Genomic DNA, 13,446 nt, shown 5'->3' on the forward strand with positions numbered 1-13,446 from the left:
CAGAAATATAGGACACAAACTGTTTCCTGAGGCAGGCCATTAATCTGCTACAATAAGGCAATTACAAAAGGGAAACATTTCTATATTACATTCATCCTAAATTCAGCTCAACAATGATAATCTTACCAATGATCTTAATTTTTCCAGGAACAAAATCAACGTCCATTGGCCGTGTGCACGCGAAAATAGAAGTCCTCTGTCGGGCAGGCATGTTTTGTGGTTACAGAGATCCCTTTTTTATTTAATATCAAAAAGTGAGCAGACAGATAAATCCTGCCCACTTTGCAAATACACGGGAATCAATAAGATAGGAGGCCCTTAATTCACACGTACATTGATGCAGTCATTCATACTGCTAACAATCCACTCATGAATGAGAGATACTCTGGCAATGTAAACACAGCGATGTGTACGTGAAGACTGACCCCCTAACTCTGTATCTACACACAGCAGCCAGACACTTCCTCAAGTCCTGACTCTAGGCAGCAAGTTCTGAATCCTCCTTCAATTTACAGGAAGAAAACACAAAATTGTATTTCCTTTACCAACGCACGCCCAATACACAAAGGGTGAATTCCAAATGTAATTTATCCTCAATATCGCACATCTCCCTGAAATCGATCATCACGGAAGCCCTCACTAGAAAATCCTTTTTGTGTATTGTATGAGGGCTTTGATATAAAATGTCACCTTTGAACATGGAGGACCAGGACTACAGTACAGGCTTTGGCACACTCACTCTACCCCTCTCTCTCCCTGAAAGTCAGACACACAGAGAGAATTCCCGCCTGATTGGAGATTTCAATATTTTCAGAACTGCATCACAGATGCAGCTGAAGTTCTTTATCAAGAATTTTGATCAGTATGACTTTTTACTTCCCCCCACAAATCGCGTGTTATCAGGGCTACGCTCCAAGCCAAGGCTTTCTATCACCTTTCTAGGAAACAGCTTGAGAATTTCTTCACCAAGTTTCAATACATCCAAGATGATGAAATATCACTCAAACCTCCACAACAACACAGTCAGCAAACTCAAAACCACAAGGAACTCTGATGAAAGGTGACTCTTCCCCCCTCATGTATGTTGAAATTCACAGCTACTGGGTTTCTCGTGGTGATTAATTCAGCGTAAGACATGATGCACAATATATCCAGGGCACTTAGTGAGGCTGCGAGATGTTAACCAGCACGAAGTCTGGACATGCACCAGTTTACACCTCAATCACACACTGAATCCTGGGGTACCTGTCTTTACTGAGGGGAGGCAGTTAGTCAGAACAACTACAAACGTCAGGGGTTGTAATCACAGGAACAACAGTTCAGTGACTGTTAACAACAGTGACTGACAACAAGAGGAATCTGACAACATGGAGACTCTGACAACACAGAGAATCTGACAATACACAACACTCTTCAGCCTCAGATTGAGAGAGTTGGCCTTATTTCACAACACTGTAACCATGTCACAGTTCTCCCCTCACAAAAACAATGAGTCTGTTTGACTTCCCAATGACTCCAGGATCACAATCAATACCCAGACAATCTACTGCCCATTGTACTCATCGACCCAAACACTTACAATAAATTCACTCCAATAAATATTTCCCTATAATCAGTTAAGCAGGGCCGGCCTTGTTACGGTTTTCCTGTTGTGTGTGTTTTGGTGGTAGACGGATGTAGCCCCTCTCTAGCCTGGGGTCATAGGTTTACGAGAAATTTCACCGCCCCTTGTAAGTGTAGTCTATGTTATCACACAAACATCAACCTGGGGACATGTATTATAAGTGGTCATTATCGGAGTGTGTGTACATGCATGATGTGTATTATTACACACAGTCACTTGTACATCAATCAAACACTCTCACACCAGTAAGACACAAGACCCCCACCCATCCTCCATTTAAATCCACAGTTATTGTCACTGAAGCTTATTGTCCACCCCCTACCTCACTCCTGTACTAATAATATTCTTTTATTGTCACTTACATGTAACTATTCTTCTACTATGACTATTCACTTAGTCAGTCAGTCATCATTCAGGGTTGATATAGCCATTGGTTTACAAAACAAAATGTAATTTCAAGTTCCAAAACATAGAAAGCAGAAGCATTTAGAATGTCAGTCATTGATAGCAAGTATTTCCAACATGCATGAATGTAAAAGGTTACATTTTAATGTATTGGTTTTGTAATATATTATCAATTAACAATATTTTGATGGGATGTGAAATGTCATCTAGCTTCAGAATCTATCCCAGTGACCAAATGCATTGTGCCTTGTTAGTCTAAACTGTCCAAGGACCCACATTTATATAATGACCCCACAGAATCCCCCCCCCCCCTCCAACTGACTGTTTTTTTCAGTGGCCCGCCCTCCCAATAGTAAGTTTCTGCCAAGTCATTATGAGTTAATAACAACGCAAGAGAGTTGGATTACCCAAATTCTGCTTTTTACAAACACTTTAACACATAATCAATATCTCGGTGATAAATCAGATATGTTATTGGCCTCAATAACTTAATTTTGAACGCAAGTTAGAACAACAATGGCATCCCAAACAGTCAAATCAATCTTTATAGCCTGGTTGTGCACTAACTCCATCATCTCATTGCTAACAGTGTGTAATGTGTGCTGCTGTAGTAGAGATATCCCTGTGGTATATATTGTGTGCACGGGCATATATACTTAAGTCATTATTAGACAAAGTTGAGCAACTCGTGTGGTTTATGAATGCAATGACCTAGATTTTCTGGTCCGTGTTACCCTGGGGGGCAACATACAATCCCAGCAGTACACTGTCTCCCCCAAAGACTTATACAGGAGATTGACAATCACAGGTAAATCTCATTAACAGGTAGTTGTAAACACATGTCAACACATAACCCCTGTGTGGGGTTACGGCTCTTAATTCACACCATCTACAGCCTGGGTAAACACTAAACAGACAGTCCAATCAGCAATCTGCACTCCTAAACCATTTATCAATGGAATGATGTACTACCTGGTATATTGTGGGTAAAAATATACCGGGTACATCCCAGGTAAGGTTAAAAAGAATACGAGATCATTGTTTACCAAGCTCAATGACTGAGGTTTGCAGAAGGTGTCCATTACCCGGGTTCATACCATTCAGTATAATCATTACTATTTTGACTCTGTTATAGTCTGGGTTTTGGTCAAATTCATTACTGAGGAGACACACATTCTTGCTCTGCCAGATTATTACACATCCATCAGTGTGGTTTATTGTATAATGATCTTAGGGCATCTAATACAGCTCCATCAACTAAAGCTGCAGAATTCTGAGTCTTCCAAATGAGTAGTTGGTCACTCACTGACAGATTATCAACGGTGATTGTTGTGTGTATTGCAGGATCGACCTGCAGACAGTGAGGTGAATACTCTAAGTCTCCCACCCTCTGTTCTCTATAGAATACATGTACTTTTGCCTTAGTATACCTATACTGGCTATAGCACAATCTTTCCTCAAGGTGACCTGCCTGTAAGGTCTTATACCTACCCCTTCTTAAATATCAATTCTGTAGCCAGGTTTGCTCTAGTACAGACACTGTGATGCCTATTCTCTCTACTGATACATACATTACACCAATTTTCCCTTGAGCTGAAGGAAGAAAAATCAGAGAGTCCCCAGTAATCAATTGCCTCCATCAGGGTCAAAGAAAGACCATTCTATAATTAATTCCTTAGGCAGTCATTCCTGTCATTAGCCTCCCTAAAGAACTGCCTGGCTGCTAAAGGGTCAAAAGGTCATCGGAACACTAGCTTCAATCCACATTCATTTTGGTGTCCCAATTATATTTTCAGTCTCAAATTGATTTAATGTGAATGCTGGTCAGTTACCAGTGATTTCTTTATAACTGCATGGTTATCCTTGTTACAAACACCTTTTCTCACATTTACATGCTACTGATAATTGGATGAAACCATTTTATAAACACAACATCTGAAGATTTTTGTTGTACACCACTTAACGGTAGAAGTTAAATAACAATAAAATTTTATGCCAATAAGGCTCTAAAACGTTGAATACCAGTCCCCATTTGACACCAACACATTTGATTTTCAAAGAGAGGAGGGATGTTTAGTGTGTAATGAGACATATGCATCTTAACAGCATGTAGTGTAATTAAAGCACCAGAGTTAACGAGTGACATCTGTCTTGACTTGTGTAGGATTATATCACTTCACTTTATTTAATAAACACAGAGTTTTATGTAACGCTGTACAGTCAGAGCTGTAAATCTGCTGGTTTAACACTATGTTTGTTTGGAGCACCTTCAACACAATTTATTTCCTGAAAATACTTCTAAATACCCATATACGAGACAATCAATTGATAATACTGTAAATGGTACATAAATGTAATGTTCCAGTCTTCCTTCAGTATGACAGATACTGATTGAACTGTCTGATAGACTTCCTTGATGTTAATTCCTCTCAGTAACAATAATCTGAATTCCCAGCCTACTTGATATGATCAAGAGTAGATAACCCTGATCACTAAACAATCCTTGCTGTGAGAGCTTTAATTTCAATAATTGTATATGAATGATGAACTTTGACCTCGATCACTGTATACTTTTTTATTATTCTCTACATTGTGTGAGGGCTACCTTACAGGTGTGTGTGTGGTTCACAACTAAATATTTTGACAGGTGTTAAGTGGGCCAAAGATGAAGCATTAAATGAGTGATATTCAGGCACTGCCTTTATGTTTATTTACTTATGATGTATGTATATCGTATATACAATAAATCAACGCTCAGCTGCCTGGTAACCATCAGAATGATCGGCAGAGATCTTGACAAGCAGAATCCATTCCTCCATTTTTGAGAGTGGAGGATTCTCACCAAAAGATTGTGGGAAAAAAGTGAGAGAGCATTCATTATTCCGGGTCAAAACCAGGAGTAAGTGTACAGATAACCAAATCAATGTAATTATCACACGGCGAGGGGGAGAATCCCATTGTAACAGCTCACTTAGGCAGTTTACAGTCCTACACAAAACTATTAAAACCTACTCAATCCAATCAACATTCCTTCCACCCAACCCTAGTCCCAGAACCGAACCTCAAAATATCGAAATATTTACCACAAAAAAAACTATTCCATCATATGAAAAATTTCTTTAACTTTGTGCAATATCAGTCAACACGTTGTAAACAAATTCCAAGTAACACTTGAAGTTATTCACTAATTTGTTAGATCGTCTATGACCTGTGTACTTTTATATGACAGATACAAACCTAGCTTAAAACACATCACATAGATTTTACACATCACACAAAGTTTTAACAGCTTTGTCAGAGATTCACTGTCTTTGTCTAATTTGTATAACAGGAAAAGATGTCAACTGAAATTAACATGAAGAAGTGTGACTTGGCCTAACTTTAGGCGAAATGTTTATAAAATTGGAACAGTCATCATGATCACTCATACATACATACAAATATAGAGTGGCCTCGGAGAGGGAATAAAAAATTCAGTAAATTCCTCGACCACTTCAGAGTTTCTACTAAGTTGTATAAGCTACTTGCGGCATTTCAAATCACATGTATATAGGGTAGTGCTATTAGTCACTTACATTTCTTAAACATGCTAAAAGCCCAATTAACATGATCAACACTGGTTAGTCCTAATTACCTTGATCAATGAAGGCTAACTCTGATTAGCACGACTAATGAGCAGAATACACTCCATTTCATCACCTAACAAATTCCCATTGCACCCTCACAAAATATTAGAACTAGCAATGATTACAAAAGGTTACCCCCACTCAAGATCAACATTGAATTACAAATTGTGAACCCACTCCAGAACTATCAGGGATTATGCAAAGTGATCCCACCCTTAGAAATACTAGCAATGATTTTATGTTGTTATTCCTCAGAGAACTAGCAGGGATTATACGATACAGATTCCCACTTAAGAACTAGTTTCTTAAGATTACAGAATGAGATCTCAAAATCATGACGTTTAAGGATCCTCGACACCCTGTGAATTCTACTTTTTATGACAGTACGTCACAACATGGCGATTTTAACCCATATATATTGTGAAACAGTTTGTATCCCCAAAATTTAGTGTCTATCCCTGTAGCAACTAATAAGTGTATCTTCGGTTTACTGGGTCGTAGGTCCCGGGTTCGAATACTGCAGGTACTTTTGTTTTCATGAACAGCAGTGAAATTTTGATAGTTGATTTTTTCTCCCAAAATTGATTTTTTTCTGTCATTTTCAAGTCAAACACATGCTAGAAATCAATATCTTTTAAGTTAAGAAGTTCGGGCTTGTAAGCAGAAAACAAGAATAACAAGAAATTTATGATTTCCATTACAAAGCTATATTCTTATCTCTACTTGTGTATCTACAAACAAATCTTTATTATTATCTAAATTTAGATAAACTACTTCAAAACAGATGTTCTTTTAAATATCACTTATAATGTGCTTTGTATGAACCAATACGAACCATCATGGGATACTTGGTCACAATGCTTCAGGCATTTACTCTGCCTGGTACAAACGACGTTAAGTCACATAGTATAGTGCAGATGTGCAATAATGAAATTAGTGCAGGAACCACAGCATTTTGTTCATTATATTCTGTCATTACAAGGACTGTTACTAAGTCAACCATGTCCATGACTCCATACTGTGGTGGACTAGTCCTTACAGTAACAATAGTTATATATAGTGCCCATTATGATTGTCTGAAACACACACTGTGGGTTATATAACGCAGCTGTGTGGATACTAACTGCTTAGCAATCATTAGACAAGCCCACTAGCTGTTATCAACATTTTCTCAGAATAATTCAAGGATTAATTACCAGTAAATTCCTTATTTATCATACATTGAAACATCAAAATCCAAACATAAACAAACAAAGGGTAGCTAACTGTATAGTGTATACAGATATTTCCTATGATGCTATCTGACTGAGGGTTTTTTATATTACAGCATGTATACACATTTGTAAAATAACAATCTTATAACAGTCCAGTCAGGTGAGGATCTAATGACCCTGCCTTCAATTAAAGCTCGGGTATCATGTGACCTTACCCACAAAACACCAGGAATTAACGCTTTAGTTCAAACACAATAAAATTAATCCTTAAAAAACCCTAGTCTATCTAAACAGACCTAACCTAGAACGGCAGATTTCGAATTTCAGTCTAACTACTTAATCATTGTCAATGTGCAAAAAACCCAAACAACCCAGCCTGTTTTATGAATGAAAAGACCTTTGAAGTTTTTCATGACTTGCATTCTCTCCGTCTTGTTACATGCATGCTTATAAAAAGTTATGATGATAGCCGTTAGGTATTTTCTACCTTGAGTTCACTGTTGGTTAAACGTGGGCTAGTGCTGTAGACATGTTGTAAATATTAAATATTGCTATGTGACTCAGTCTTCTCTTTTTTATTGTCTTTGTCGATGTGTTCCCTTCCTTTATCTGCACAAGTCTGTCATTTCTAAGCTTGGATGTGACAAACAGCAATGATTGCTTTACACATAGATATACTTAGATAGAAATAATTAGCACTAGGCACCCTTGCAGAAAGTAATAATCTAATATAGTTTCCCATTAAAGCATTAGAAAGGTGTTCAGATTGTGTTCAACACGGATACATGTACTTTAAAATAGTACATGCGTGTGTGAAGTGGTTGACATGAGGGTTTTTCTGTGTTTTATGACACAAGTTCACAAATTTAGGCTGTTTGTGACTCACCAAGACACAGGGAGAACTTGGTCTCATAAGAAATGACCCCCCCCCCTTCCCCTTCTTCCCACCTGTCCACTCAGATTCGGGCAAATTCCTTCCTGGCAACTTCCTTCAAGTTATTTCTCGGTAACTGCTGGAGCAATAATTAGCAAGCCAATATTAACAATTTCTAAGGAGACTTAGCCTTTAAAAAATGGGGTACAAAAGCACACATCCAAATGGTTTATCCCCGTCCCAAGTACAGCCCCACCCCCTCCTCACCACCACCACATGGTACACAACCCTGCAGGGGACCCCTTATCTCATTAAGTGCTCAATTTCCTGCTGATGGGAAGCTTGTATCTATATTTTCTCTAGTGGTTGGTTGTAATTTTAGATTAAAGCCTTGTGTTTTTTTGAAGTCCCAAACCCTATTGATGTTACATCATTCACCATTCTCCCAGTATCGGAACTTTTCTATATGTGGGATGGGGACGTGGGTTAGTATCAATGAATGAAGTCTGTGTTGCCAATAAGGGAATAAATACCTGCGTTACAAAAATATATTGTATAGAAGGCATTCAAGGAATTTCATCTTCATTAAAAAATTAGCCTTTTCTATGTAATAATTAAATTGTAGAAAGGTATTAGAGAGAATGGGGTGGGTTGTGGGGAGGTGTTCATGGAAAAGTTCACCAACATAAAGTCAACTAGCCCTCTGCTTACACTATGGAACGGTATTATAATTTATAGGAAGGGGTGGGGTGGGATGAGGTGGGGAGGAATGGGTGGGGAGGGGGAAGGTGTTTAAGGAGTTCCACAACATAATGCAGTTAGCCCTCTCCTTGCACCAGAACTACAGTATACATATCAAGTACAGGGAGCTTTTTCAATCGCCATGAATGAATTGAATTTGTTAAATCAATCGTGTGAATAAACATGTACCCTAGTTATTATGGGTGTTCATTCATTCTGTCTGACATAATTAACATGGAGGGATCCACTACATGGTTTCAGTATTCACTACTGATCACCTCTGGATTTAAATGTCTAATGTCGACCGGTTTTCCAGACCTCAAAGGTGTCTCAGGCTGTCACAGTGCCTGACCATTAATATACAGGAACTGGTCCATAAATACCGGTCCTGACTTACAATACACAGAGGGGCCGCGGAATTTGTGCCCAGAAATACAGGCCTCGTCTTCAGTCACAACTAACCCAGTACAGAGTCCCCATCAATTACCTGTATATGGTCAATCATTTACAACTTCTTCTCTGTGACAATTCATATTTCTTCTCCTTCAGAGGTTAAATATCATTATTTTTCCCAAGAACTTAAACCTGAAAAATGTACTCTTTGCCAGGGTTTAAAAACTAATCGTACTTACTACCAGCGAAGCCGCTAGGCTTGCGTTTAGATCTCCGTAGGGAAGTCTGCCTGCTGAGGTACAACTGCCGGTTGTCCAGCGTTCCTAGTGAGGCCATTTCACCGGTTCCTGAGACCTAGCTGACTAATTCCTGGGAACTGCTGATTCTACACAGAATATACCACTCAGAAAGGACTGTTGCATACTGGGGAGAATCCGCTTTGTAAATCTCTATCCACTGATCAATAAAGACTGTACTACTGCTGACTCGCGGGTCTCGCCAAGGAGGCAAGTGTGACACGACAATAAATTTCCTGTGTGTCTCCAATGGAAGGATCTCACTCTGTATTAGCCAGCAAATCCTCACTCAGTGACAATGTCAAACACACAACTTTGGTCAATCTTCTGTCTTCTCTCAATGTGATTGTTTTCTGGGTCACAATCAAACGACCTAGACTAATCCATTATTTCCCACTAGGGGTGTCAGGCCTCACCAAGCAGTGTTACACAGTGGAGTCATTGAGGCGTTCCACCTCATTAACACCCCTGGGAGAGCGGGAGAGCTTATCTCAGGAGATTCTGTAGTAAACAAAGGGAAGATTATCCCCCCTGTCTATCAATGCATTAAGTACCAATTATCAGGGCTGTCAATCCCATCTTGACTTTTTTAATAGAGCAATAACAGAGAGTGGAGAGAGGCAAGGTGTTCTCAGCTTGTGGCCAGATGTCTCCAAAGTAAAAGGTGTAAATACCTATTGTTGTCCAATAAATACTGGTGTGGATATTAGGATCACTAATAAAGATTTCAGCCATCATAGCATAGAACACTTTACTGTGTTATAAGTGGATAATTAAGATTGCCATATGACTGTGTATAAGCTTATGGTTCATAGTTCAGTCAACAATTTCACAAAAGCAACTTCAAACAGTCCCTCAAAGAACAGCTTGCTTTGAAGCCAAGCTTTGTACTCAGTGATTGGGAGAATAACAACCTGATTTCAGAGAAATAAGAGAAACACAAAGAACTTATTTTTCATATACAGAGAATTTTTAAGATGAAAGTTATATACAAGAGAATTAGATTTTTGCAGCACCCTTCATGTATGTGCAAATACTTTGCATAAAAGAATCAATCACATGTTAATTTCAATGAAATATTTACATGTCTGGTACCTCTACAAACAGACATAAAGTGGGTATACAGTGTATATTGATTGTGATCAGGAAGGAGCAAGAACAGCAGGTATAGCCGTGTCAGGCAGGTGCCAGTCAATACCTGGAACATCATGTTCAGTAGTACCAGGCCTCAAGTTCTCTGGCCCCCAAACAATGCTCTTACATGACTGGTCCTCACATCTAAAGAACAAGCTCAGTTATCTTAAATGTCTGTCCCTAATAGAAGTTTTCTTATATATCTGGCTCTTAGAAAAGAAGAAAAATTCATGTCTAGTCCCCATAATCTCCAAAACAGAAGGATACGCCCAGTTCTCTAACATGTCTGCTCCCTACAACATGATGACATCCTTCAATGCACTGTAATCTTCATAGAATGCTACTACATTTACGTTAGTACCTACTTCTAATCCTTAGACCCTTTACAAGAAGTTAAAAGAATTCATGGTCCACACTTGAGAGCTCTGTTTTATGATTACACTGAAACTTTCTAATGTGTGTTGCTAATGTAAAATCTTCATATTAATAAATATATGAAAATATGACATATAATACAAGTATCCAAATTTCTGTTATAAAAAAATGTCATAGAAAAAAACAAATCGTCTCTTCCTACTACAGTTTCCCTGGCTAGAGTGTTAAACCAGCTTCAGAAGTTGTTATGGGAAAGGGAGACAATTCATACAGGTATAAACTGTAGCTGGCAGTATCAGAAAATCATTATGATTTGTTGAAGTTTTTACTCCTTATCCCCACAACGAGAATCACATATCACAATGTTAATACTTTTTATACATTTACTCAATCTATGTGTTCTTTACCTCGATTCTTTCTACTGGCATTCTAAACTTAATCTTTTCTTAAATGCATGTTGTTTCATTTACCTTTTCTTTATATCTTTTATATAACACATCATATAAAATATTTCTCTGACATTTTTAAAAAATTATTTTTTTCATTATTACCATTATGCCTGCCTGCCTGGTCCCACTGTTAACAATGTTATAAAGGGGCTTACGGGTTGACTTCCTGGGTTTTTTTAGTCGTAGAATTAATGAATTTATCATGTACCGGTATTTGAGAGAGGCCTGGACAAGGCCAGCACTTGCTCTCAATAACACTGAGTTCATGATTTGTTCACAATTATACATTTATGCATTACTAATGGGATCACCTCCAAGTGTTTACTATGAGCACATCACCTTTCCTTAACAGTTGCCATGAACTCCTATCCTACACAATATCTTTCATTGCAAGAGAGATAACTCTGGTGTCTTTCAGTGACTGGCAGATGTATGAATTTCATCATCTTTAATTTGTTATTTACAGCTTTGCAACAATTTGAATATTAAAAACTTGAATTTCCTCTTCATCACTGATGAGGAAGAGAAAATTAGTTTAATAAACTTTGTCCTCAAAAATCTAATAGAGAGTCTATCTTATTTGATCATATACAACAGAAAATTAACAAGAAATTGTGATGAGTTTCAAGAGTCCACATAATTAAAGATGAACTTCTCCTTGGTTTAATTACACTATTATTGTGGTGGGGAGAGGGGGAGGGGGATTTTGCCTGTCATAATTATATACAAAATGCAATTCTAAAATTTAACGATTTTCGTTTTGTTTGTTTAATTTTTATAAAGAACAAAACCTGATTGTGTTTTACTATTTAATCGATCATCTTTTTCAATTGACTAGCTTCCTGTAATGGAGGAATGACTTCCATTCCCACACGCGACCAGTACCCCCTTAGAGTGGTTACAAGGAAATATCTACATAAATGATATACTAAAGTTTCCCTGTACACTAGTAAGTACAAAACTCACTTTATCTACAGACAGAGCTACTTAAGGTCACTGAAACTTATAACTACTTCTGTAGCTGATAGACTTATATATACATTGTACTAAGGTTAAAGTCCACACACTGTGCACAGTGTGTACTATATTTAGCAGAAATGAGTATCGTTAATAAAACATCTGTTTTACACAAGTTAAAAACAAACCCCGCTCTCCCACTTTGCAGCCCCTAATTACCAAGAAAAATCACATCTGCAACATATTGCAAGTGTTCAATAAAATACTGATGCCTGTGTGGTGTGAAATGGGAACTTGATTTCAGCATATATGCCTGGCAGATATTTTAATAGATTTTATAATGATTGAGATTTCACATTTCAACTGAGCAGGGATTATATAATTAGTTATTTCAATGAGTATTTTATGGTGAAACTGTTTAATAATGTTATTGGGGCAATGTCCCCATGAGCACTTGTAGACATTGTGTTTTATCATTATGTATTATAACTACAATTCACAAGGCACGTTCCCTCCCCAACAACCCGTTGTGATAGGAGAGACAGTCAGAGCGCAGACAATGTGCTTCATCTACATGTATTTTACACGGAATCACAAAAGCATGTGTTATGTATTTATTTCCACACCCTCCCTACAATACAGCAATGTTAATCTACTCTCGGAAGTAGAGACCCTAAAAACAACAAATTCTATGACTCAGTGCTAGACACTCCACACATACTCGACTAGTACTGCTGTTACTGGTACCACCATGGCGGTCTGGGACAAGTAATAGAGTTAGTATAGATCCCAATCACCTCAAACATGCCGTGTTCAAATATAACTGTTCCTTAATTACTGGGAGCATTCTCACAACTGAGACCAGTTCTGTTTCCTTCATTAAGTTCAGTAGATCTTGTTTCTTTCTTTTCAGTCGAAACCATGGCGACTAATGGACATGATGAACCTTGACACGCAACAAGATAAAAAACCATTCCATGTTTCTATTAAACAGACGGCAGCATTTTAATGAAACCAACTGCTGCAGAGGAAGAAGTATTGGGCAAAACCAGAATTACGTTAAATGAGGTCCTCTTACCTTAATAGTTATTTACAGCACATAAAGCCAAAGTCCTTATATCACAGGTCTGTACAGACCACCTCTCAACTCGGTGACCACTAGACACTGAGATAAAATCACCCCTCATCTCAATGACCACTAAAACTGATATAGTACCACCTCTGAACTCAATAACCACTAGACACTGAGGTAGTACCACCTCAACTCTATCACCACTATAAACTGATATAGTAGTTAGTACCACCTTAACTCAGTGACCACTAGAAACTGATATAGTACCACCTCAACTCTGTCACCA

General features: G+C 38.0%; 1 protein-coding gene across 9 annotated transcripts in view; it reads right to left on the reverse strand.

Moving 5' to 3' along the window:
* The window catches only part of LOC105320055 (SLIT-ROBO Rho GTPase-activating protein 1), a 43,707-nt gene that overhangs the window by 26,060 nt on the left and 4,201 nt on the right, over positions 1–13,446 (reverse strand). For 4 of the 9 annotated variants that reach the window (XM_011417871.3, XM_011417829.3, XM_011417837.3 and 1 more), the window contains exon 1: positions 9,117–9,532. The exons of 1 other annotated variant lie outside the window; for it this stretch is intronic. In XM_011417871.3, the coding sequence (XP_011416173.3) occupies positions 9,117–9,213 (97 nt within the window). In that variant the 5' untranslated portion in view covers positions 9,214–9,532. Of the gene's footprint in view, positions 1–126; positions 1,346–9,116; positions 9,534–13,446 lie in introns of those variants that run through there. 4 more of the 9 variants (XM_011417824.3, XM_066080853.1, XM_011417855.4 and 1 more) reach the window with 4 other exon arrangements.

Source organism: Magallana gigas, chromosome 4 (genome assembly GCF_963853765.1).
Source record: "Magallana gigas chromosome 4, xbMagGiga1.1, whole genome shotgun sequence".
Taxonomy (NCBI): domain Eukaryota; kingdom Metazoa; phylum Mollusca; class Bivalvia; order Ostreida; family Ostreidae; genus Magallana; species Magallana gigas.